The sequence below is a fragment of the Trichosurus vulpecula genome, chromosome 9 (genome assembly GCF_011100635.1).
Source record: "Trichosurus vulpecula isolate mTriVul1 chromosome 9, mTriVul1.pri, whole genome shotgun sequence".
Lineage (NCBI taxonomy): Eukaryota > Metazoa > Chordata > Mammalia > Diprotodontia > Phalangeridae > Trichosurus > Trichosurus vulpecula.
Genome location: NC_050581.1, coordinates 1,604,821 through 1,629,295, shown reverse-complemented (window position 1 = coordinate 1,629,295; position 24,475 = coordinate 1,604,821). Strand labels below are relative to the sequence as shown.

Sequence of the window (24,475 nt, the reverse complement as noted above, 5' to 3'; positions counted from 1 at the left end):
GGAAGCCTTTCTGTATCTCTCCACCCCCAGTTGCCAGTGGCCAGTGGTCTCCCTCAAAATCATCTTTCATCTGTACCAATACATGTGCATGTTGTTCCCATCCCAAATCCCAACAGACTGTAAACTTCTAGAGGGTAAATACTCACTTTTGTCTTTCTATTCTAAGTCCCTGGCATATCACCTGGCTCATAGTTAAGCGCTTAATAAATGCTGATTGATGGTGGTAGGAGAAAGAAGAGAGATGCTGATTATCGGATGGTAGGGGAAACCACAAAATGGGAGCAAAACTAGAAGTAGCAGCCTAGAAAGAAATTCAGCATGCTGTACTGATAGAGGAACAGAAATTGAATTTGGGAGACTAAGTCTGAATACACGATCCATGGCAGACGAATTGACCTGAAGTGGGAAAGCATGTCATTTAATCTCTCCTTTAGTTTTTTTATTTGTAAAATGGGGAAAAATACTACTTGTACTACATAATTCACAAGGTTTGGAGGAATTCTATTAATTATAAAGCCCTGAATTCACTGATTTTTGTTTAAAAACCAAAACAAAAAAAGGACACTCTCGCCATCCTGCCTTTGCCCCAGAAATAAAGAAATTAGACTTTGTCTTAACTAATTTCAGATTAATTTCTGTGGGAGGTATAAAATTCCTATCAGGTTTTAGTCCCTGATATGATAAATTAAGGGTATTTCTTTCGGAACACATTTTTCCTGAGTCCTCATCTGCAACCAGTAGCTTTGACTACATGGGAGACAGTGGCATAGAGAATGGCCTTGAATCCAGAAAGACTTGGATACAAGCCTTTTATCTGACACATACTAATTGTGTGAATCACGGTGGCTAGCAGAGTGCTGAAGCTAGCTATGTACCAGCAACTGTTATGGGCAAATCATGCCCAACCAGTACTTTAAATTACAAGTCATGTGTCACAGGAAGCCTATATACTTACATAGTTGTGAATGTAGGACTTCCCTTTTAAAATGGGATCTTCTGAAAAGGAACGTGTGTATCTGTAATTGTGTGTGTGTGTATATATATATATATATATTATACATATAGATACATCTATATATCATGTATATTAACATATATCTGGTCATTCACCCATTCTTTTATTGAGTTGCACTGTGAAATAACGTACCACCAGTGCACTCGCGTTCTCTGCGATCAAGACTTAAGGGAAAAAGTGTAGAAGAGGGAAACTATATTCCGACAGTATAAGAAAGGCGAGCTGTCGTGATCGCACCGTGACTGCGGCGAGGGGACGCAGATAGGAGGGCTACCCCAGGGGAAGGAATAGTTTTTAAAGGATGCATTCGCACTCTCGATTGCTCTCCCCGGGGAGTAAGGGCCGAACTCTTAGAGAGCAGGAGGTCAGCCTGCGGCCCAGAACCGAGGTCACTAAAATCCAAGGCGGAGACTGCGCAGAGGCTGCGCCCACTCCCTTCGTGCCTTCCTCTCTGCACATAGGCTAACACTCCACCGCCACCATATCCCCCTCGCCAGGCTTCTCTGGAAACAGAGGGACAAAGCGCTAACGTCACACGTTCAATTTCATTTCCTCTTCTGTCTCCGCCCACACCGCCCACGCGTAGGTGGGGAGGGAGCCGGAACTCCATTTCCCGGAAGCCTTTACGCGAGGCCGCAGCCTCCAACTCCCAGCATGCAGTGGCTTCAGCCCTTCATGGGACTCCGCTTGTCTCCACGCTCTCCTTCGAAAGGTCGCTGGTAGATGCAACGGCGCTCTGGGTCTGTGGATCAGTTCGCCCGCGTCCACGATCTTGCCGGCTCCCCCGCTTCGTGACTCGAGTTCCTGTCTCCGAGCGCCGCTCCGAGCGGGGAGACCAGGCATCCGAAGTGGAAACGAGGCACCGGGAGTGACGCCACGGCTAACTAAGGCTTCGCCGTCTTCCAGAAAACAGACGTCACCGCCGCCATATCCGGGGGACAGCCGCCTCAACCAATAGATGGGGAGGGTTCTTCCGCGCGGGCGCGAAACTGGACCAATCACAGGCGAGCAGCGGTGGGCTTTTCCCATCTAGTTCTATTTCCTGGTCTCTTCTGGAATACCTGATTCCCCCGACTCTAGAGGTGAGTGGCTGTGTGGGCTGCGGCCCCTCCCTCATTCCATCTGGTCTCCTCTGGCCGGAGTCCGGAGACGCCGAGTCCGGCTGGGGTGGAGGAAGCTGCCGGCCGGGTGATCCCCGGGGAGAGAGAAGCCGCTGGGCGGGGCTGAGCTGGGAAGGGCTGGGCAGGGCCAGGCTGGGGCAGCGGAGCGCGAGGTTTGGCTGATCTCGGTCCGATTGGGCATCGGGAGCGCCTGGGGGAGACCTGGGAGCACCGCCGGAATCGGGCCTGCGCCCTGAGCCGAGACCGAGCCCTGACATGCGCCGTGAGGCGCAGCCCCTCTGCGGCCGCTCCGGAGACCCCGGCTCCCGCACGCCCCTCAGCCCACGGGACCCCGGGGTGTCGAGAGAGGAAGGGAGACAAAAGGGCCGGAACGGAGGCGGCGCCTGGGGTCCGCAGAGGAAGGAGACATCGGGCCTGCCTTGGAGATACAGTACTGCATGGGAATTTCCCCTCGAGTAGAAGGTTCATAGGTCAGGCGGAGCCACATGACTCACTGATTCTCAAAATTGAAGTAATGTTGCGTTTGCCCAAATATACTTGAGCGCCCTGGTCTTGTAAGACATGGCTTGCAGACCTTCTTTTCTTTACTATTAAAAGATTTATTGAGGGGCAGCCAGGGGGCGCGGTGAATAGAAGACCAGCCCGGGAGTGAGGACCTGAGTTCAGATGTGTCCCAGACACTTGCTAGCTGTGTGACCTTGGGCAAGTCACTTAACCCCAATTGCCTTTGCCTTCCCCCCTTCAAAAAAAACAAACCCAAAATAAAAAATGCATATAAAAAAGATATATTGAGTTAAGTTGAGCCCGTAGAGATAGTACAATTAAGCCCTTTCAGTTTTTTTGGAATGAGAACTGAATCCTAAAGCAAGGAATAACTTGTCAAAGACCACACTTAATGCTTTTGTGGCAAAGCTGGGACTTGAATTTCTAGACCAGCTCTTTTTGTGTCACTTTTTGTGTACCCCATGGCAATCTGGTGAAGCTTACTCAATAATTTTTTTTAACAATTCAGTATTGAAGGACATGCTAAATCTCCAAGGTTAATGGTGGAAAAAGTAAAGATGTGATTTTTTTCCCCATCCAAGTTCATTGGATGGACCCTCTGGTTAAAAACAAACCCACAAACCCTTCTCTAGCCCTTAGCTTCCAGTGCCCTTAGACTAGAACTCTGGTTTTCTGACTTACAGACTAGTGTGCTTTAACATCATAGTTTATTCTCATTGCTCATTTGTCAGTCTTCATCAGGTATTTGGCACCTAGTGATGTTTTCTATTGCCTTGATTTCTGTGACTTGATGTTCTTCGATTTCTTCATTTCTACAGCCATTTCCTTTCTATATCTTTTGCTGCCTTTCTTACTACTATAGTTGTTAACGGTGGTTCTGTCTTTTACTTTCTCTAATTCCAGAGAATGAAAGCCACTTGAGGGTAGAGCCTTTTGATTTTGAGGTACATAGTAACTATCTTAATAGTACTTGTTGAATTCTTGGGTGTTTTTTTGCTGACTTTTCACTAGGTAATCGTATTTACTTCTGTGGCCTCAATTGTCATGTCTGTGGACAACACTGGAATCTCCAACTCTTCCTTCTTTCCAGAGTTCCATGCTTACATTTTCATCCGCCTTCTAGATTTTTCTTTTTCAATATTTTGTTGGCACATCAAGCTCAATAAATACCAAACTGAACTCTGTTCTCCTTAACCTTTTCTTGATTTCGTGTATCTGTCAATATGCCACCATTCATCCCAGTCACTTATTGTTGCATTTTACAGAATATCTTTGACTCTTTTCTGCCTCACATTTGGTCAGTTGCCGAGCCCTGTCATTCCTCCAAAATAACTGTTGAATTAATTCTTATCATTTATGTAATGCTAGTTCACCCTTAACCTAGACTGTTGCAGTGATCTTCCAACAGGTTTCTCAGGTGCCGGTATATCCTACATATGCTTCCAGATGAATATTTCTGATAAGCACAGATAACCTCATCTGTTCATTTTACTGCTCAAAAACTTTGATGGCTTCTTATTGCCTACCCAGTAAAGTAAGCAAAAAAGTTTTACTTTTACATTTAAGACCTAACACAGTAGAGCTTCAGTCTGCCTTTCCAGTCTTAACTAAGTGCTGTATATTCTACCCTTAATACATGCTGAACTAATTGCAACCTCCTAGATTTCCTCCTGAATTCCTTCTACCTCTGTATCTTTGCTTGCATTGTTCCCTTGTTCAAGGCTTAATGTAGATATCCTATCTCTGAATCATGTACTTGAAGATTGGGGGAAAATATTATATTTCCTTTACTTAATCTCATAGCACTTTATCTAGTCTATACTTCAGTGTATTGGAGAACGTGACTCAGAAACAAGAAACAAAAGAGGTCAGAGGTAAACTACCTCAGCCCTGCTATCCCATCAGTACTTTTCTCAAGAAAAGATGTTATACAGAGTGATCACTAAGTAATATCACAACAAAATGAAGTTGGAAACTAGTAGTTACTAATATAGGAATCATTTTTGAATTGGTGGTATTTGTACAGTAATTGAGTTGTTAAAACAGGTCAAAATCAGTGTTAAGCGTGAACATACGGAAGAACACTAAGAGTTTTAGTCTAACAAGTTGTTGACATTGTAAAATAAGAAGTGGATAAAGGAACAGATAACAACTTAGTCTATCACTGTTTCCTTTAGAAGTTTGATAAAAAGCAGTCACCACAATGAGGAAACCAAAAAAAGCCAAGAAGCTACCTCAGCCAGCAAATCACTTGTTCTCCTTTTAGTGATATATGGCAGCTAAGGGAAGTGCTGGTTAAGAACCTAAATTCATTTGCAGAATATAATGTAGAAGGGTGATGGAAGACTGCGAGGAGTATCATCTCCGAAAATAGTACTGGAGTGAAGATAAGTGTGCAGAATGCGTGGTAGAGAATCAGTTAGATCAGCCATGGAAGGAAGATGAATAGATGAAAAAGATACATCAGTCTCTTTAGAACAAACTATTTTCTCTTTCAGTAACATTGGGACCATCGCATTTGGATGATAATATCTGTCTCATGCGCTGCATGAAAATTCAACAGTACTACTAAAGAAGACAGGAAGACCAAGACCAGATTTCCATTTAGGACATGACAGGATTTTGAAGGATTGATTCTAACAATCTTTGAGAGTGTACAGATGCTAGGGGAAAAAAACAGACCAGGCATGATAGATAAAAGAACCTGCTTCAGAGTCAGGAAGACCTAGATTAAAGTTTTACATATGTCATGTAGTGGGTGTGTGACTCTGGGCAAGTTAACCCAGTGTGCTAGGTAATTCTGTAAGGCCATAAATTGCTCAACAGTTACTGATCTTCATTGGTGGAGGGAATTTCTTCCCTGGCAGTTTCCTACATTGATGGAATCCTCTACAGAAGCTTTGAGAAAGATTTGTAAATAATATTGAGGATAACCTACATGAACATATGAGGAAGAAGAAGCAAGTAAGCTCTTGTAAATTATATTCTTTAGTGACCACATCTTTATAGTTACACAGTTGACTGAAAGGTAGAAAAAATACAAAGTCTCTTGGTGTATTACCTTACTGTAAAAAAGCATTTGATTCAGCTGATCTAAATGCTACTTAAAGGCTCTCCAACAAGATGTCTCCCATGTACATGTAAAAATCGTAAGATTCCTTGAAAGACAATAGGAAGAAGCTTTGTTCTCCTTTGTTATTTTCAAGCCAGGCATAAAACTGGGAAATAGGCTCACTAAAGGTGATTGCCACCATCATGGAAGACATCTAGTTCAGAATCCAAATGGAAAGATGCAAATGATGACGTCTTCCAAATGTTCCAGTTTGCAAATAACACTGTTTTGACTTTATCAAGCCTCAGAACATTGCAGAGCCTACTAAATGAGATTCATAATTACTCGAAAGAGTTTGGCCTAACAGGAAAACAGAAACCAAGTGAATAAAGAATGCTTATTCTCTAGACTAAAAGCTATGCAGTTGGGAAATGCACTGAGCCAATCCATTAGTACATATGTTTTAGAGAAACACTTAAGATGGTCAATAATCTAATTTTATTATCTACCTACATATGTATCATGACTCTCCCACTAAGATTATAAGTTCTTTGAGGATAAGGACTATATTTCATCTAGCACAGTGTGTTAAATAGGCTGGGGCCTAATAAATGTTTGTGGAATTTCAAGTAGCACTGTGATAAACATTGAGCAGTGATACCTACAGACCTGGCAAGGTGTTTTTTCTCTCAATTCAATGCAGACGTAAATGTATCAACATAAAGAATTGACCAGTCATAGTCTGGCCTCTGTTATTAAAGCCTCACATCTTTTCTCTGGAAGTTAAATTGATGTTTCTGAAGTTTTACGCATCTCTGAAATTTTTAATTATGCTGTTTGGTAACTTCCCATGGCTCCCCCAGATTCACCTTTGCCTTTTGTTGGTGGTGGGTTCTTTGTTCAGCTTCACTCTAGAGATATGAGAGGACGCAGGAGAGTGATTCACAGGTTGGCGAAGGGGGTAAGATCCTGTACAGCTCTGGGTGGTACAATGCCGGGCCTCAAATCAGGAAGACCTGAATTTAAGCCCAGACATTTGCTAACTGTGTGATCCCTGTTTGCCTCAGTTTCTTCAACTGTAAAATGGGGATAATCAAGAGTACCTATCTCCTAGGGTTGTGAGGATCAGATGAGATAACATTTGTAAAGTGATACATATTAGATACTCAATAAATGCTTGTTTTCTTTAGATAGTAATGTTGTCTTTTCTGTTTCTTTAGGGCCCTGTGTGACAGTCATCTAGCAGAAGTCAAGATCCTGTTTGAAAGGGCCTCCCTTCAGACAAGATACTTAATATATAGCTGAGATTGTGGAAAATCTGAGACTGACAATGGCTGCCGAAGCAGTCCTAACGCCCCCAAAGCAGACAGGGTCCCTTATACTGAAACTGGTACCAGGCCCTAAAATGGGTCAGGATGCTCTCCAAGAATCTGCTATACCTCCCAAGACCATCCACCAGTTAGTACTGGAGCATTTCTTTACCTTTCTACCCGAGAAGAACCAGTCCCAGAATCATAAGACTGGCAAGGAAGACACCATAATCTTAGTGAAGGATGTTACTTCAACTCTGCAGAACAGAGGTAAGAAACAAAAATTTCACTGGGGAGAAAGGGAGAATCTTACCACTACTCTCTCCCCCAAAAAGGTGAGAGGTATTGGTATTTCCTTGCCTAGGACAGTGAATATTGATTTTTCTTCCTTTCCTACCTCCGTAATCGAGTGCGTAATGATGTCCTCGGTGTAAAACGTGGTGTGAGGGTGATAGTCCAACTGTGCTCAGCTTTGGTCAGATCACATCTAGATTAGTGAGTGTAGAGAGTAACTGGAAGGGGCAGGAGATTTAAAGTCAATGCCTTTAAAGACGAGTTGAAAGAATTGAGGCTATTTAGCCTGGAGAGAAGATTTAGATGAGCCGAGCCTTGACACATGAAGAATTGTCATTAGATTTATTCTTAATTAGTATCAGTGGGTAGAAGTTGAAGAGAGGTAGCTTTAGGCTTACATTTTTAATAATGAGCAGCCTTGGAGGTAGCAGCAGTTATTTTTTTTTACTGGAGATATTTCAGTAAAAGCTGGATGATCACTTGTGGGGAGGGGGGAATTTTATAGAGTGGATTCATAATTTAGGTAAGGATTGGATTAGATGACTTTCGAGGATGTTATGATTCTAATATTTGTGCCTTGGTTTCTAAAGAAGGTTGATGCTGCTAAGTCTGATACAGAAGCCCTAGAATCTGAACTCTGATAATTTGGAATCTCAGTATTGTCTGTCGTTACTGCTTTCTCTCCTCTCAGCTCATCCTGCTTCCTGGGTGACTATTTTTCCCAAGGATAGGCGTGTCCATAAACGGGAGGTGGGACCCCAGATTTTTCCATCTGAACTTCAGGTAAGCTGCACTTCCTTCTTTCTCTTGAATTCAGCTTTCTCTTTTCTTCTTCAGAACTTTCCTGCCCAGAAAATCTGATTCAAACAACTTCATGTTTAGCTTTCAGGGGGGAAACTAGGTGGTCCTATGCTAGATGTTCTTTGTAGGCTGCTTCTTTGCAGCTCCCATCCTGACTGCCATCTTTCTGTTTCTGATATGTTTCCATCTATGCTATATTGATAATAATATTCAAATGTTTGTGTTATATCAATTATATCTTTCATTTTTTATCTTGATGTCTCTCAGATCAAGGAAATTAGGACCATCTTAGAGAAAATAAGTACTAATTCAGGAGTCTATCATTGTTTCAGGAGCCTGTGGTATTTGAGGATCTAAATGTGTATCACTCCCAAGAGGAGTATGTGGGCCTGGATCTTGCCCAGAGGTCCCCCTTCTCCAGGAATCATGGAGAGGAGGATGTTGGTGACATGGTCTTGGAAGGTAAGAATTCCTTAAATTTGGGGAATTGTGGAGCATCATAGAATGTCATAACCAAAAGATACTTTAAAGACCATTTTGTCTAGCCCCCTCATTTTTGTAAAGAAATTGAGACCAAGAGAAATAAAAGGACTTATACCTGAGGTCCCCTTGCTAGTGTTATCCCAAGTCAGTGCCTTTTCATTATAGCAACACATTCTCCCTGAATCCTAAGATACCCGAATAATTTCATACCCAACTGTACTGTTTTGTGAGAGTGTCATTTTTCTTTAGTTCTAGAGCCTCTGGGAGAGTATCTGCTTTACATGTGTGCACATATTCCCTTTCACCCTCTACGCCCTCTAGAGGTCACATTGAGCTTAATTTGTTATTCAGAAGAGGCATTTTCAGATGTGAGAAATTATTGAGTCTGTTTTCCCCTAGATACAGATCATCCACTAACAGTTTAACACCAACACTGTGGGTTGATATGTTGATATGTAACAAAAACTAATGGAAAATTTAGGCAGACTGTTCCTAAAGACAAGAACTTGAGAACTCTGTGGTTTCAGCAAATGTAGGTTTCTGGATGTATGATGAAATTCATTTACTGACACTCCATAAGGGAATTCCATTGGGAATCCTTTTCTTGAGCTCAGTTCTCCCTGTTTTATAACTTCTGTTCCTTGGTATTAGTCCTTTTTGGAGCAGCACAAAACAGGTCTTCTACTTCTGCATAGTAGCCCTTCAGTTATTTCAACATATTTTGCCTCTCCTTATTGTTTTCCTGGCTAAATAACTCTGCTTTCTTCAAATTTCTTTTAGGAGATGATTTCTAGAACTCCTAATCACTTTTCCTCTAATATTTTCTTGTTTGTCAATATCCTTCTATTGAGGCATCTAAGCATGAGAACCACAGTGTTTAGAGTTGGTTTAACTATTACAAGATAGATAGAAGTGTTATTTACTATATTCTGATGTAATCTATGTTACAACATACTGCCGGCTCCCACTCAACCTGTGGTGGTCAACTAAAAGACTCAGAATGGGAATTAAAACCTAGTTGACCTTAGTGAGTTCATGTCACCAGGCCTGGTTACATTCCATGATCTAATTTGCAGATGTGATTTCAATTCCTAGAAAAATTATGGAACACATTATTGAAGGAATGTTTTGTGAACATGTAGAAAAGGAGGCAATGATGAGTCAACATGGGTATTCCCCTCCCATCCCCCCCAAAAAAACCCAACCCTATCATGCCAAACTGACCTAATTTCCTTTTTAATGCTCTTTTTTTTTTTTGGAGGGGGGAAGGTAGGGTAATTGGGGTTAAGTGACTTGCCCAAGGTCACACAACTAGTAAGTGTGTCAAGCGTCTGAGTCTGGATTTGAACTCAGGTCTTCCTGACTTGACTCCAGGGCTGGTGCTCTACTCTGCACCACTTAGCTGCCCCTCTGATTTCCTTTTTGATAGGATTACTGGACTAATAGGACAGTGCATTGACTGAATATACTTGCATTTCAGGAAGCAATTTGAGAAAGTTTTTCATGATGCCTTCCATGGATAAGATGGAGAGATACGAGCTAGATAACAGCTGGATTTTATATGTTAATCTGGGAGAAATAACTAACACATTGAATGAGAGAGTTAAGATGCTAAAAGACCTCGAATAGCAGTTCCCAAACTTTTTGTTTTCAGGATCCCTTTATACTCTTAAAAACTATTGAGGATCCTCCCCCAAATATCTTTTGTTTATGTGGGTTATAGCTGTTGATATATACCGTATTAAAAATTAAAATGCCTTAGTGTTATTATTAAAATAGTTTTCATTTTATGCACCCCCTGAAAGGATCTTGAGGATCTCCAGCATGGATTATGCTGGAACAGTAGTCCGATTATCAAAATTGGAAGGTCAAGTGCAATTGAATTCTTTAATCCAAGTACAGAATGGAGAAGACATGACTGAAACTTCATAGGGAAAGAGATCTCAGGTTTTTGTTGGACTGTTAAGTTCAGCATGAGTTGAATATTATATAATGATTGAAAAACCAGATGTTTTCTTAGGCTACTTTAATGAAAGTGTAGTATTCTGTTTTACTCTGCCCTGATCAGACTATATCTAGAGTGTCAGATTCATTTTTGAGCACTATATTTTAGGAAGAATATTGATAAGCTGACATACAGATATGTGAGATGATAAGGAGACTGGAAACCATGCTTAAGAGGATGATTAAAGGAACTCTGGAGGGACATACTAGCTTTCTTCATGTATCTGTCATGGAAAAGAGGGATTGGTTTGTTTGATCCCAGAGGGCAGAATTTGAAGCAGTCAGTGGAAGTTGCTATGAGACACATTTTGGTTCTGTATAAGTTAAAAATTTAAGAGCTATATGAACTTCAACAGGAGACATTTTGAGTCCCCATCGCTAGAGATTTCAGGGATAAACTAAATGGCTGCTTGTTAATAATATGTTAGAGGATATTCCTGGTCTTGTAGGAATAGATTTCCTTGAAGGTCTCTTCCAAATCTGAGAGTGTCATTCTATGAATGATGCAGCGTATGTTTGGAGGACAATCTGGTTGTGCTATAGCATGTTTGTTGGGTAGTATTGTGGAGAAAGGATGGAATGGTAAGTTGAGGACAAATTGAGTAGAGGTTTGATGTAATATTGCCTGTCAAATAATGTCTTGGCTCCTAAACTTGGAGTTCAAGACCTTTTACAATATTCTTCCTCATTGTCTCAGTGCGCTCTTAATCAAATCATTCTGTTTACTGTTCCCCTAAACTGTCTTCTACTTTCCCACCTCTCCGCCTTTGCTCATGCCACGTTCTTCTTCTTCAGTGTCTTTCTGCACATCTGTACCTTTTGATACTTTATCTGTCTTTCATGAGAAGGGTCCTGTATGACACCTTCCCCGATAATCCCCTATCTGAAAGTGATCCTCTTCCTCATTTGAAGCCTCATAGAGCTGTGTGCCACTTGTAATGAACTGTCATAGGATTTTAGAGCTAGAAGGGCCCTTAGAACACGATTGTCGTCTTTATGTAATACTTACTTTTCTCCCACGAGGTTGTAAGCTCCTTAAAGAAAGAGACCACTATGTTTTTTTCATCTTTGTATCCTTTACATTGTCTTGCATATAGTCTTTAATAAGTGGGGGCTGAATTGAACTGACTAAGATTGAATGGTAAGAGTGATATTTTTAGATGATGAGTCATTATACTAATTAATGAATTGACAGTAAATATTTCTACCATACTTAGGTTGAGAGTTAAGTACTTGCTAGGTGTTAGAGGCAGGGGCCAGTACATCATGGGGGTGGAAGTCAAGAAGAGGGTCATTTGATGAGAGAATGCTTGTAAAGCGCTTCAAGCACCTTAAAGTTCTATTTCGATGTTGCTGATGATAATACTACGTAAGGTGCAGGTTCCCTTTGGGCAGCGCTTCTGAAGTCTTCTCTTTGTGGAGAGTTTGTTTTTGTTCATTCTTCAGGTTGTTGTTTGACAAGTGATATAGAAACTTGAGTTCCTCTAGGCTTTTGAAGAGTGACTGGTGGAGTAAGTTGATTTCTGGCCCCTAAGCAACATTTTTACACAGACTCCTTCCAGCCTGCCATCCTTAGAAACGCTGCCGCACTGTATCATAGAATCTCAGAATTGGAATAGACATTAGAAGCCATCTAATCCAGCCTATTCCTAAACAAGAATCTTCTTTACTATATCTAACAAGTAGTTCTGCTTGAAGGCCTCTAGTGAGGGTAGGCCAACTACTTCTCAACCCATTCTATTTTTGAAGAGTTCTAATTGTTAGGAAATTTTTCCCTGCATCACGCCTGTTAACCTCTACAACTTCATCCCTTTTTGTTGTTGGAAAAACTCATTGTTAAGCAAATCCTCTTTCTATCCCATGCCCACCTCCCAAGTAACAGAAATTCTGCTTCAGCAATAGTACTTGACACTGCAGAACTCAATACATATGATTAGGCATTCAATAAATTTGATTAAATAGTCATGCCTAACCCAGTGGTGCATCCTGGACATGTTGGTTGGTTTTTTCAACCAAGAGCTCCGTCTTCAACGGTAGAAGAGCCACATTCAGTTCAAGAGGTGTTGTTAATTTTTTTTTTTTTTGCTTAGATTGGTTAGCCTTGCACTGTAAGTTCCTGCCCTTTTCCCCTATGATTCATTAGGTGAGAACTGTAGTTAAAATATTTCAAGTAGTTGAGGAAGTGGTTGATAACATCTTTCTCCCTGATGTCTTGTTCCAAAGCGTCTAGAAGGTTGTAAGATGCCTAACTCTGGCATAAGACTAGAAGGCAGATAGCTAGGAGGGTATGGGAGAGAGATCTTGCAAGATTATGTGGGGAAAACAAGGATTTTCATGGATTCGTTGTGAATTTTAGTGATTCATTGAGAGTCAGTAGCATGATGTGATAGTCATAAAAGGCTAACGCAGTTTAGGCTGTATGAATGAGATCTAGTGTCCAGGAGGAGGGAGGTAATGGTCCTGGTCAGACCATATCTATAGTAGTATGTGCATTTCTGGCTCCCATATTTTAGGAGTATTCCTAAGCTGTAGTATATACAGAAGTGGGTGACCCTGTTGATGGTAAGGGGATTAGAAACCATACCATATGAAGACTGATTTAGAGAACTGGGTATATTTAATGTAGGGAACGGTTGGGGAAGATGAGTTTGTGTAGCTAAACAGTTATTTTTTTTTTGCCTCCAACCTCCCTATTTTATTTTTCTTATAAATTTTCTTTCATTAACAACTGATTTTCCCTTTCCCATTGGTCATGTCCAAAAATGCTTATCTCTCATTCTACACCATCCCCTCTCTGTCAGAATTCGTAGCATGGTTCATCATTGGTCCTTTGGAATTCTGCTTGGTCATTGTGTTGGTCAGAATTCTTAAATGTTTTGCAGTTGTCTGTTTTATACAGTGTTGTTGTTATTGTGTAATTTTTTTCTCTTTGTTCTGCTCACTCATCTTTCCAGGTTTCACTGAAACCATCTCTTCATTTTTTGTGACAAAATGCTGTTCTATCACATCCATCCACAATTTGTTTAGCCATCCCCCAGTTAAAGGCGTTCCTTAGTTTCAAGTTTTTTGTTACTACAAGAAGAGTTTCTATAAATATTTTTGTACATATGGGTCCTTTTCCTTTGTTTTTCTTTATTTCCTTGAGGGATAGGCCTACTAGGTCAAAGAGTATAGACAGATTAGTAACTTTTGGGATACAGTTCCCAATTGCTGTCCAGAATGGCTAGACCAGTTCATGGCTCAATGTGCCTGTCTTCCCACATCACCAGCATTTGACATTTTCCTTTTTTGTCCATTTGGCCAATTTGATGGATATGAGGAAAAACCTTCAGAATTGCTTTAATTTCTATTCCTCTAATCATTAATGATTTGGATCATTTTCTCATATAGTTGTGATAGCTTGGGTTTCTTCCTATGAGAATTGCCTGTTCATATGCTTTGATCATTATTAATTGGAAGGTGACTCTTATAAATTAGCTTTAGTTCCTTATATGTCTTGGAAATGAGACCTTGCTGCAAATATTTTTTCTCATTTGCCTGCTTCCTTTTTAAAAAATTAAATTTCGGGCCACTAGGTGGCGCAGTGGGCAGAGCACTGCCCCTGGAGTCGGGCGGACCTGAGTTCCAATATGACCCAGATACTTGACACTTACTAGCTCTGTGACCCAGGACAAGTTACTTAACTCCAACTGCCTCACCAAAAGAAAAATTAAATTTCATTTTTTAAAGGATTAAGCATTTTTTCCCACTTTCTCCTCTCTATTAGGGAAAAAGCAACAATAAAAACAAAACCATTTTAACGAGTAAGCATATTCAGGCAATAAAACAAATTCCCAAATGCCCAAAGATGGCTTTTTCATTCTGCGTATCTGTCTGGAGGGTGCGTGACATTTATCATTGGTACTTGGGAATCCTAGCTGAGCGTTGCTTTGATTAGATTTAATTCTACCGGCTTCCACAGAAACAGGTTCCTCTTACAGTACAACAGTGTTCCATTAATTCGTACACTTAATTTGTCCGGCCACTCCCCAGTTGGTGGTCATTTCCTCCATTTCCAGTTCTTTGCCACTACCGAAAAGCACCATAAAGAGGGCCTTTTTCTGTGATCTCTTTTGGGAGTATAGTCTCAGTAGTGGTATTGCTGCATCAAAGGTGTGCACAGCTTAGTAACTTTTTCATCCTAGTTCCCAAATTGTTTTCTATAATGACTGTGGAAAGCAGTCCCAGTAGTCCATCGGTGTGCCTGTTTTCCTATAGCCCCTTCAACCTTTATCATTTTCCTTTGTTGTTGTCTTTGTTGATATGAAGGACCTGAATTGTTTTCATTTGCATTTCCCTAATTATTAGTGATTTGGAGCATTTTTTTTTTTACAGTTAACTATTTTATGTATTTTTTAGTTTATGACACTCAGTTCCACAAGTTTTTGAGTTCCAAATTTTCTCTCCCCTGCCCCCTAGACTGCATGCGATGTGATATAGGTTGTACATATACCTCACATTAAACTTATTTTCCCAATAATCAAGTTGTAAAGAAGAATCATAACCAATGAAATGAACCATGAGAAAGATGAAGCAAAACCAAGAATCAAATACAATTTAATTCATTTTAAAAAGAGAGCAAATACTTTGCTTCAACCTGCTTTCAGACTCCGTAATTCTGTCTCTGGATGTGGATTGCCTTTTCCATCACGAGTCTTTTGGAGCTGTCTTACAATCTTGCATTGTTGAGAAGAGCCAAGTCTATCAAAGTTAGTCATCACAGAAGCAATGTGTTTGTGGTTGTGTGCAATGTTCTCCTGGTTCTGCTCCCCTCACTCATCATCAGATCATATAAGACTCTCCAGGTTCTTATGAAGTCCACCTGCTCCTCATTTCTTATAGCACCATAGTATTCTATTATATTCATATACCACAATTTGTTTAGCCATTCCCCAATTGATGGGCATCCCCTTGATTTCCAATTCTTTGCCACCACAAAAAGAGCTGCTATAAATATTTTTGTACATATGGGTGCTTTCCCCCCTTGTATGATCTCTTGGGGATATAGCCCTAAAAGTGGTATTGCTGGGTCAAAGTGTATACACATTTTTATAGCCCTTTGGACATAGTTCCAAATTGCTCTCACGAATGGTTGGATCAGTTCACAACCCCACCAACAATGCAATAGTGTCCTAATTTTCCCATATCTTCTCTAACATTTATCATTTTCCTGTTTTGACGTGTTAGCTAATCTGACAGGAGAGATGTGGTTGAGTATTTTTGATTTGCATTTCTCTAATCAATAGAGCTTTAGAGCATTTTTTCATATGACTATAAATATCTTTAATTTCTTTGTCTGAAAACTTCCTGTTCATATCCTTTGACCATTTATCAATAGGGGAATGACTTGTGTTCTTATAAATTTGACTCAGTTTCCTGTATATTTTAGAGATGAGGCCTTTGTCAGAGACACTGGTAGCAAAAATTCCTTCCCAATTTTCTGCTTCCCTCCCAATCTTGGTTGCGTTGGCTTTGTTTATATAAAAACTTTTCAATTTAATGTAATCAAAATTATCCATTTTGCATTTTGTAATGCTCTCTATCTCTCGTTTAGTCCTAAATTCTGCCCTTCTTGGAGCATTTTTAAAAATATGGCTGCTGATAGCAGGTGTTCCTTGAGAACTCCCTGTTCATAACCTTTGACCATTTAATAAGACAATGGCTTATAGGAATTCAAATTACTTCCTTATACATAAGTTTTAGAAATGAGACCTTTGTCAGAAAAACTTTCAGCAAATATTCAGCAGGTAGTTGTTGCCATTCAAATGCTAGATCACTGTGTTCATTTGCTTCTGTATGTTACATAACTTAATCTGTTCCATCGATCGTCCTTTCTCTTAACCAGCACCAAATCATTTTGGTGATTACTGATTTTAAATGGTCTAAGAACAGCCCTTTCCCTTCTGCCTTTGAATTGAAAGGCCTCTTTCAGCCTGTATTTAAAGTGAGACTTCTGTTCCCCACCTTGGTAAATGGGAAGATGGGTTCCAGGGTGAGCTAGAAAGGTAGACTTTATTTATTACATGCCTACTATGTGTCGGGCACTGAGCTAAGTGCTTCACAAATATCTCATTTGATCCTTCCAACAACTCTGGGAAGTAGGTTCTATTACTCTCATTTTATGGAGGAAACTGAGCTAGATAGCTTAAGTGACTCACCCAGAAGCACAGTTTGTAAGTGGCTGAGGCCAGATTTGAACCAAGGTCTTCTTGATAAGAAGTCCAGCTTTCTTTGCTCTATACCAGGGTTTCTTAAACTTTTTCCACTTGTGACTCCTTCAGTGCTTCTTAAACTTACTTTTTTTAATGCAAATTTAAGACTTCAAATTTATCTTTATTAAATTTCATCTTAGTAGGTCCAGTGCATTATTATAGCCCATGGAGCTCCTTTTTGATACTAATTCTGTTTTCCATTGTGTTGGCCATTCCTTCTAGCTTCACATTATTTGCAAATTTCATGACACAAATAACACACCTTCATCCAAGTAGTTGTTAAAAATACTGAATAGTATAAAGCTGAGTATAAATCTCTGGTTCATTCCCTTAGGAACTCCATTCCAAAATGATATGGACCTATTGTAACTGCTCTTTTGATTCTGTTGTTAAACATGTACTAACTCTGCCAATTATACTATTATCTGGTGACTAGATAGTTTATGTCTCTGCATCCTGTCTACAAGGATAGCATGAGTGTTTGTCAAGTGCTTTACTGAAATTGAAGTATTCTGTGCCTATGTAGTGTTCCTCCAACTTACCAGACTAATAACCATATCAGAAAAAGAAATAAAGTCAAGCTGTCGTGATTCATTCTTGATCATAACTCTCCCTTTCGAAATACTGAGAACCATCCCTTTCATAATACATTCTAGAGTTTTGTTAGGAATTAAGTCAGGCTTGTTGCTCTTTGCTCATAGATTCCATTTTCTTCCCTCTTTTTGAAAATTGAGATATTTGTCCTTCTGCTGGGATCTCACTTGTATTTTATACAAGTTGTGCAGTGGAAAAGCACTAGATTTAGAGTCAGAGGACCAGAGTTAAAATCCTGGTTCTGCTAATTACTCCCTGGATGACCTTTGGCAAGTCATTTAACCTCCCAGGCCACATTTCTCTAATCTCTAAATGAAGGTGTTAGAGTAGATAACTTCTGAAATTTATGACTTGTAGGGAAATCCTCTTCCTATTGGATTGTATTCTAAATGTTCTCTATAACAGGGCCTGACCTTTGGTTAGCCTATGTCTTCCTGTTTAATCCTCATTTGATGTTAATAATCAGAGGATCATCAAACAAAGCAGTGTCTTTTGTCTTAATTTTAAAGAAATTTTGGATAAATTTTTTATTTCCAGGGGAGGTACTTTATTAGAGGTGAATCCTTAAAGGAAATATTTTGCTCTCCTGAAATAAATGCCTTTTTAATAGTCAAACAATAAACACAATACAGTCTTATATTCATTATACCTTTTAGTCAGTTTTGTGAAGATTAGAGATATGGTCTTATTTACTGTAGGGAATGATTTACAGAGGCCTGCCTGATCTCTTAAACCTTCATCAAAGATGTTCGCAAAGTGTGTAGATTATTCTCATAAGAAATGTTATAGTTAAGAGAAAGTTGGTGTATATTAGTCAGTAATGATTTATATTGTCTTATTTTAGAAGGGGTAATAAAAGAATTGAATTTCTCTCCCAAGTCTTTGGTATCCTTCCTTTTTTCATGTATCATAAAAATTTGTCCTTTACAGATCTTTTTTCAGATTTTACAGAACTCTTTTATGGTCTATTATCTCTGATTTTGTCATTAGGTGCCCTTGTGATAGCTACTTAGTTGGATCTGAAGACAAACTTTCTTCAAAGTGATTTTTCCCTCTGCTGCTTCTCACTGTTTTATAAAATGGTGATAATGCTATTAATCTTCCTCCAGTACATTTTGCAGACTAATTTATATTCCGAATTGTTGTTTCCTTTGTCTACCATGTCTATCTCTGCTTGAAAAAGAAATCAAGTATTTCTTAGCTGAGGAAGTGTGTTAGTTTCTGGGTTTTCTTGTTGCAGTTGATTTACATCAGCTAAACTTGTTTGGAAAGTGGTGACAGTCTGTCAGTGTCAGTCCTTTTATCCATTTTAATATTTTTGGATCAACAGCCTGGTTCAGAACATCAGACCGGAGTTCCCTCAGTTGTATGCCACATCTCATTTTTATTCTAATTTGGAAGTAATTTTCATCTTTGCTTTAACAAGTCAGTAATCTATTCGATTGTACTCAGCTAATCCAGAAATGATTTTCCCATATCTATAATCAGGCATTACTTGGCAGTTAAAATATAGTCAGTTAAAAAACAAACACTGGGGCAGCTAGGTGGTGCAGTGAATAGAGCATTGGCCCTGGAGTGAGGAGGACCTGAGTTCAAATGTGGCCTCAGACACTTGACACATTTACTAGCTGTGTGACCTTGGGCAAGTCACTTAACCCCAATTGCCCTGCCTTCCCCCCTGCAAAAATAAAAACCAAAAAACAAAACACTTCTTTGGTGCTTGCCAAGTTCAGCACTTCTAAATTTTCTCAAGTAAGGGATTTGTAATATTTAGGGGTGAGGCTTATGTGTAGTCTACTGGTCTTTAACTTTTCTTGTTTTTTGCTCCTGAACCATATTTTTCCAATGTATTTTTCATTTTCTCCCCCTATACCTTTGCTTTGAAGTTACTTAGTATTAAATGTCCAAGCAGATTTAATTTGGAGAGTCCTAATTGAATTCTTAACAGAATTTCTCTATCTTTTTATCTTCTGCAGTGGATGTTGGTACATAAACTGAAATAATTTTCTTGGTGGTTGAAAACATCTGTGTTCCTAAGGTCTTTACTTTCTTGCCCAGGATTTTATAAGCCCTTATAATGGTTTGTAGAATTCCTTTTGGTGACATGTCCCCACATGAATCATCAGAGTTGGATAGTGGGTTACCAGGTTTGACAAGTCTCAGCAAATTCTCTGCTGCATCCTGAACATGGTCTCTGAGGAGATATCTGTCTAGTCTGTTGTAAAAAGTCAAATCAAATAGCTACCTTAGTACAAGCCTGATCAGAGTCACAAACTCTTACTATTTCTTCTTCCTCTGTCCTTTCCTGGGTGGCTTAACTCCATCTGCAATTTTTGGATCCATCTGAACATTCCTTGGAGCACAAAAAAACTGCTTCCTTTTGAAAATGTTCAGCTCTCCTCCCTAGGAGAAAAGACTTATATCTTTTAACTCTAGATATTCAGTCGTCGTTTTTCTCTTCTCTTTGTTACATTTTTTGCCTTCTGAACTCCTAATGCAGGTCAGGAATATTCTCTTTTTCTTAATATCTTTTTTATTCTTTGCTTTTACTTTGAAGTATTTCTTTCACTCTTTTAAAAATTCGTCTAAATACCCTGGAAAATGGAGTGAGAAACCACCTTGTACTTTGTGTACATGTATGCCTTGGCATTAGCAGAAAGTGTGCAGGCTGAAGATCACTTTAGAATTTCCTTTGCTCTTGTGCTCCACATAAAAATTTCTGTCTTGGTGGTTGCACCTATGACAGATTTACCTGGGGAACTACTGTAGCAAACAACCTGTTGGCCATATTTGTTCATCTTGTCTTGGTAAGTTTTATATTAGGAAAATTTAGGGAGTTGCAGGCAGAAGCCTATAACTAACTCTATAAATGGGAAAATTTCTTACAGGATTCCTTAGTCACTGTCCTCTTGACACAGATGGCAAGTAGGAATGAACAGTAAAGGGGCGATCACAATAATAGAAAAACCACCTGTGGATATGATAACATCAGTTTAGTACAGTATGGGAAAAAAAAAATTTTCCCCCACCTGTCTTATAAACATGAATTCCAGATCTCAAAACCCAGAGACTACTAACTGTGTAAGCTCCTCAAGGATAGAAATTGTCTTCTGTAACTTTTCTTTAAAAAAAAGTTTTATTAAAAGCTTCACCACGAACATCAATGCACCCAGCTAAGCCAGCTTAGTAATACTGATTTCACTTCAGTGTGTATGATAGTTTTCAATGATTGTATCTAAGTGCTCATGAGTATTTTTTTCCTTTCTGTTCTTTAATGCTCTGTACAGCCTAAATTTCAATGTGCTTGTTGAATAAATTAATGGTGACAAGTGAGGTGAAGAAAAGTAAACCTGTAAATTCTCTCAGCCCCTTTCCCATATTGGTCAGGGTAATTTTTTTTCTAGTTTTTCAGTAACTAATGAAGTGCTATATAAATTTAGCTATTATTTTCAGTCCTCAAATTTCCCACAAGTCCTGATAGAGGTCCTTGATTTGTGTCCTTCAAAGTCAGTAAAAACCTAGGGCGTACATTTTGGTATTTCTTCCTATATTTTTTTCCACCAAGCTTAATTAAGAGGATATATTATATGAATTCTATCTTTGTCTCAACAGTAGATTGCAGTGAGAATAAGGAAGATGATCATCAGCCAGAAAATCCAGAGGATGTAGAACACCATGAAATGTCATCAGGTTACTGTGAAAGGGGTGGTTCCCAGATTTTTAAGCAGGCAAAAGGCTATGAGAAGCATCCAGACAGCCATGAAGGAAAAAGACTAAATACTACTTCAGACTCACAAGAAAAGAGACTAAGAAGTCTTTTAATTACTGTTGAAAACGATGCCCCGTTAGAGGACCTTTCAAAATACGTGGACATGAGTATTCTTGCACTTTCTCAGAATCGAAGAACACGAAGATTCTACACGTGTCCACAGTGTGGGAAACACTTTACTGAAAGTTCTTACCTTATTTCCCATCAGAGAACACATACTGGGGAAAAACCTTACGATTGTATTCACTGTGGGAAAAGCTTCAATCATAAAACAAACCTGAATAAACACGAACGAATCCACACTGGAGAGAAACCTTACACATGCTCTCAATGTGGAAAAAACTTTCGTCAGAACTCTCACCGGAGTCGCCACGAAGTAATTCACGTAAAGGAAAAACTCCTTAAGTGTCAAGAATGTGGGAAAAGCTTCTTAGGAGATGAAGAATTCTTGCTTCATCAAGAAACGCATGAAGAAGAGAGGCCCTATAGATGCAGTAGATGTGGGAGAAGATTTAGTCGACAATCAAACTGTACCAGACATGAAAAAGCCCACTTCATCCCTAAACCACAAAAACAAGTGTTGTCAAGTTAATCAGACCTTGTTCACCTTGACATGATTCTCTCTGTGGTGACCCTCCAAATGCTAAGAATGTAAGAAAAATTATTTGAAACAATGAACTCACAGTGAAATTTTGTTAATAGTCCAAATGAGATAAATATCCGACCATCACAGCTCAGGCATTATTTACTCTTTGAAGAATGTATAAGATAAAAAACTATATGAATGGGCCAAGCCTAAAGTTCAGACAAAGGACTAAGGATAATTTCCATGTAAAGCAATGCAAAGAGAACTATAAAGTCTCCAAACCTCTCTTTCAAGGAAAACCTTTATATTTTTGTCTGTCTACAGATTTTTTTTAGGAGTGACCAGAGTGAAGGCTCAGTATGAACCCATTACTAATGTAGTTGTATCCAGCTTTCCTCTACATGAAAATCAGCATTAAAATATGGCAATATAAAAATGAATCAAATATAATTGACACGTGCTATATACTTGTTGGAGTCTTGGATATAGTGAACCAACAACTCTTATTAGGTTTGTTAAATAAATAAATGACTAAAAGCTTGAAATTCTAAAAGGAAAATTTCCCTTCAGACAAGGAACCACCATGGATTAATGTAAGGGGTCTACAAAGTGGATCACTCCCATTTGGATTACACCTAAGTGCAGTTTCTGGTCCTGTATAGCTTTTACCATTTCAGTACAATATTTGTATTCTGTGACTTTACTTTGAATATTCATGTTTTATCAGAAAAATGCCATTTTTCCTCTGATGTGATTAAAAAAAGTTTTCTCCATTCTTATTTTTGTCTGTAACAGGTCTTTTCTTTTCCCATAAGCACCCATCTCAGTATTTCATTATGGAAAGTGAGCTGATTAATGATACACAGCAATCCAGTATACGAAATGAAGTTCACGTGTAATGGGAAAACAGCTTGGAATACTGATGGTTAGTCTTTAGTGTTATCTTTGTATGAGAAGTTGTGAGTGTATATATGATTCAATCCAGTAAATAATTTATTGAGCACCTAGTATATGCAAGACACTATCCTAGGTACTGGGGATATAGAGACAAAAAAAACCAAAACAGTCTGCCCTCCCAGAACCTTTATTCCATTGGGGGATTATAGCATGTACATAAATATGTAAAAACAAGGTAATTTGAGAAGCGAGAGAACACTAAATTTGGAGGATGATCAGGGAAGACTGCAGAGAGAGGATTTGGCACCTGACCTGAGTTTTAAGGAAGGAGGAGGAATCTGAGAGCTTTCCTGACATAGGGTACAGTTTGTGCAAAGGCAGAGAGAGAAAAGGATAGAGCCACTTGTCATCTCCTTTGGTGGAAAGGTCAGTTGGGACCAGACTGTGAAGGGACTTCAACACCAAACTGAGGAGCTTGTGTTGTAAGAGGCATTAGGAAACCATTGAAGAGTTTTGAGTAGGGAGGTGACATAGTCAAGCTTCTTTTAGGAATGTTGCTTTGGCAGCTTTGTGAATGATCAATGCGAAAAACCAGAAGCCAGGAAACCAGTTGAAAGGCTTTTAGAATAGTTTGGGAGAGGTGATTAGGACCCTGAATTTGAGAAGTTTAGATGGAGATGGCCAAATGGGAATTGATGTCACAAGTTCAAGAAAGAAATTAAGTGAGATTTATTCATTTGGGTCATTTGAATAAATGCTAATGGAACTCCTGGAACCTGATGAGACTATGTTAAAAGGGAGGATAAAAGAAAAGAAAGTAGGGCCTTGGACACAGCTTTGGATGATATCCAGTTTAACTTCAGTCTCCTTGTCTATGTCTTACTTCCCTGATGTATTCAAATCTCCCCCATCTGTAAAAAAAAGCCTCACTTCATCCCACCATCTTTGCTAGATATCATTCTCTATCCTTCCATTTTCAGCAAAACTTTCTGAAAAAGCAGTCTTTATTTAATGCTTTTCTTTCTTTCTTTGTAATATGGCTTATAACCTCTTCAGTCAGTTGAAACTTCTCTCCCCAAAGTCACCAGTGACCTCTTAATTGTCAAATTTAATAGCCTTTTCTCAATTCTAATTCTTCTTGATCTTTCTGTGTTTGATACTTGGACTACTACTCCTCCTGGATACTTTTTTCTCTCCAGTTTTTCATGGCACAGCTCTGATTCTCTTGACCAATCCTCAGGTTCCTTTGCTGGGTTTTCATCTATGTCAAGACCACTAAGTCAGGGTGTCCTTCAAGCTCTCTCCTGGACCTTCAATTTTCTTTATACCCTATTTCATCTGGTAATCTAATCGATTCCTATGGGTTTCATTATTTCTATGCAGATTACTCTCAGATCTATGTATTCTAAACCTAGGCTATTTCCTTCATTAATTCTGTATCACAAACAGACATTTCAAACTGAACATCCCATAGGCATCTCAAACTTAATATTTCCAAAACATCTCATTATCTACCCCCTTCCTGTCAGCCAACAATGTTCCCCTCTTCCAAGCTTCTTTATTGCTGTCAAGGGCACCACCATCTTTCAATCACCTAGGTTCACAAACTAAGTCCTCAGTCTCAACTCGTATTCAGTCAGTTGTCACATCTTGTCATTTCTAGATCTGTAACATCTCTACTATCCATACCCTTTTCTCCACTCTCCACAACCCTAGTTTAAGCCTTGATCCACATTGACAGATACCAGTGATTGTCCTAAAGCATAGGTATAACTGTGTCTCTCCCACCCCCAG

The 24,475-nt window shown here is 39.3% G+C and overlaps 1 protein-coding gene across 2 annotated transcripts; it reads left to right on the top strand.

Moving 5' to 3' along the window:
- The first annotated feature begins 1,765 nt into the window (after positions 1-1,765).
- On the top strand, positions 1,766-22,548 carry ZNF200 (zinc finger protein 200). 2 transcript variants are annotated; one of them, XM_036737438.1, is made up of 5 exons: positions 1,766-2,097; positions 6,913-7,272; positions 7,988-8,079; positions 8,430-8,559; positions 21,045-22,548. In XM_036737438.1, exons 2-5 carry the CDS (start codon positions 7,023-7,025, stop codon positions 21,788-21,790), a joined length of 1,218 nt encoding a protein of 405 aa, XP_036593333.1. In that variant the 5' UTR covers positions 1,766-2,097; positions 6,913-7,022; the 3' UTR covers positions 21,791-22,548. The 2 variants fall into 2 exon arrangements, with proteins under 2 accessions (XP_036593333.1, XP_036593332.1); XM_036737437.1 differs by having other exon boundaries at positions 21,042-22,548.
- Positions 22,549-24,475: the final 1,927 nt, after the last annotated feature.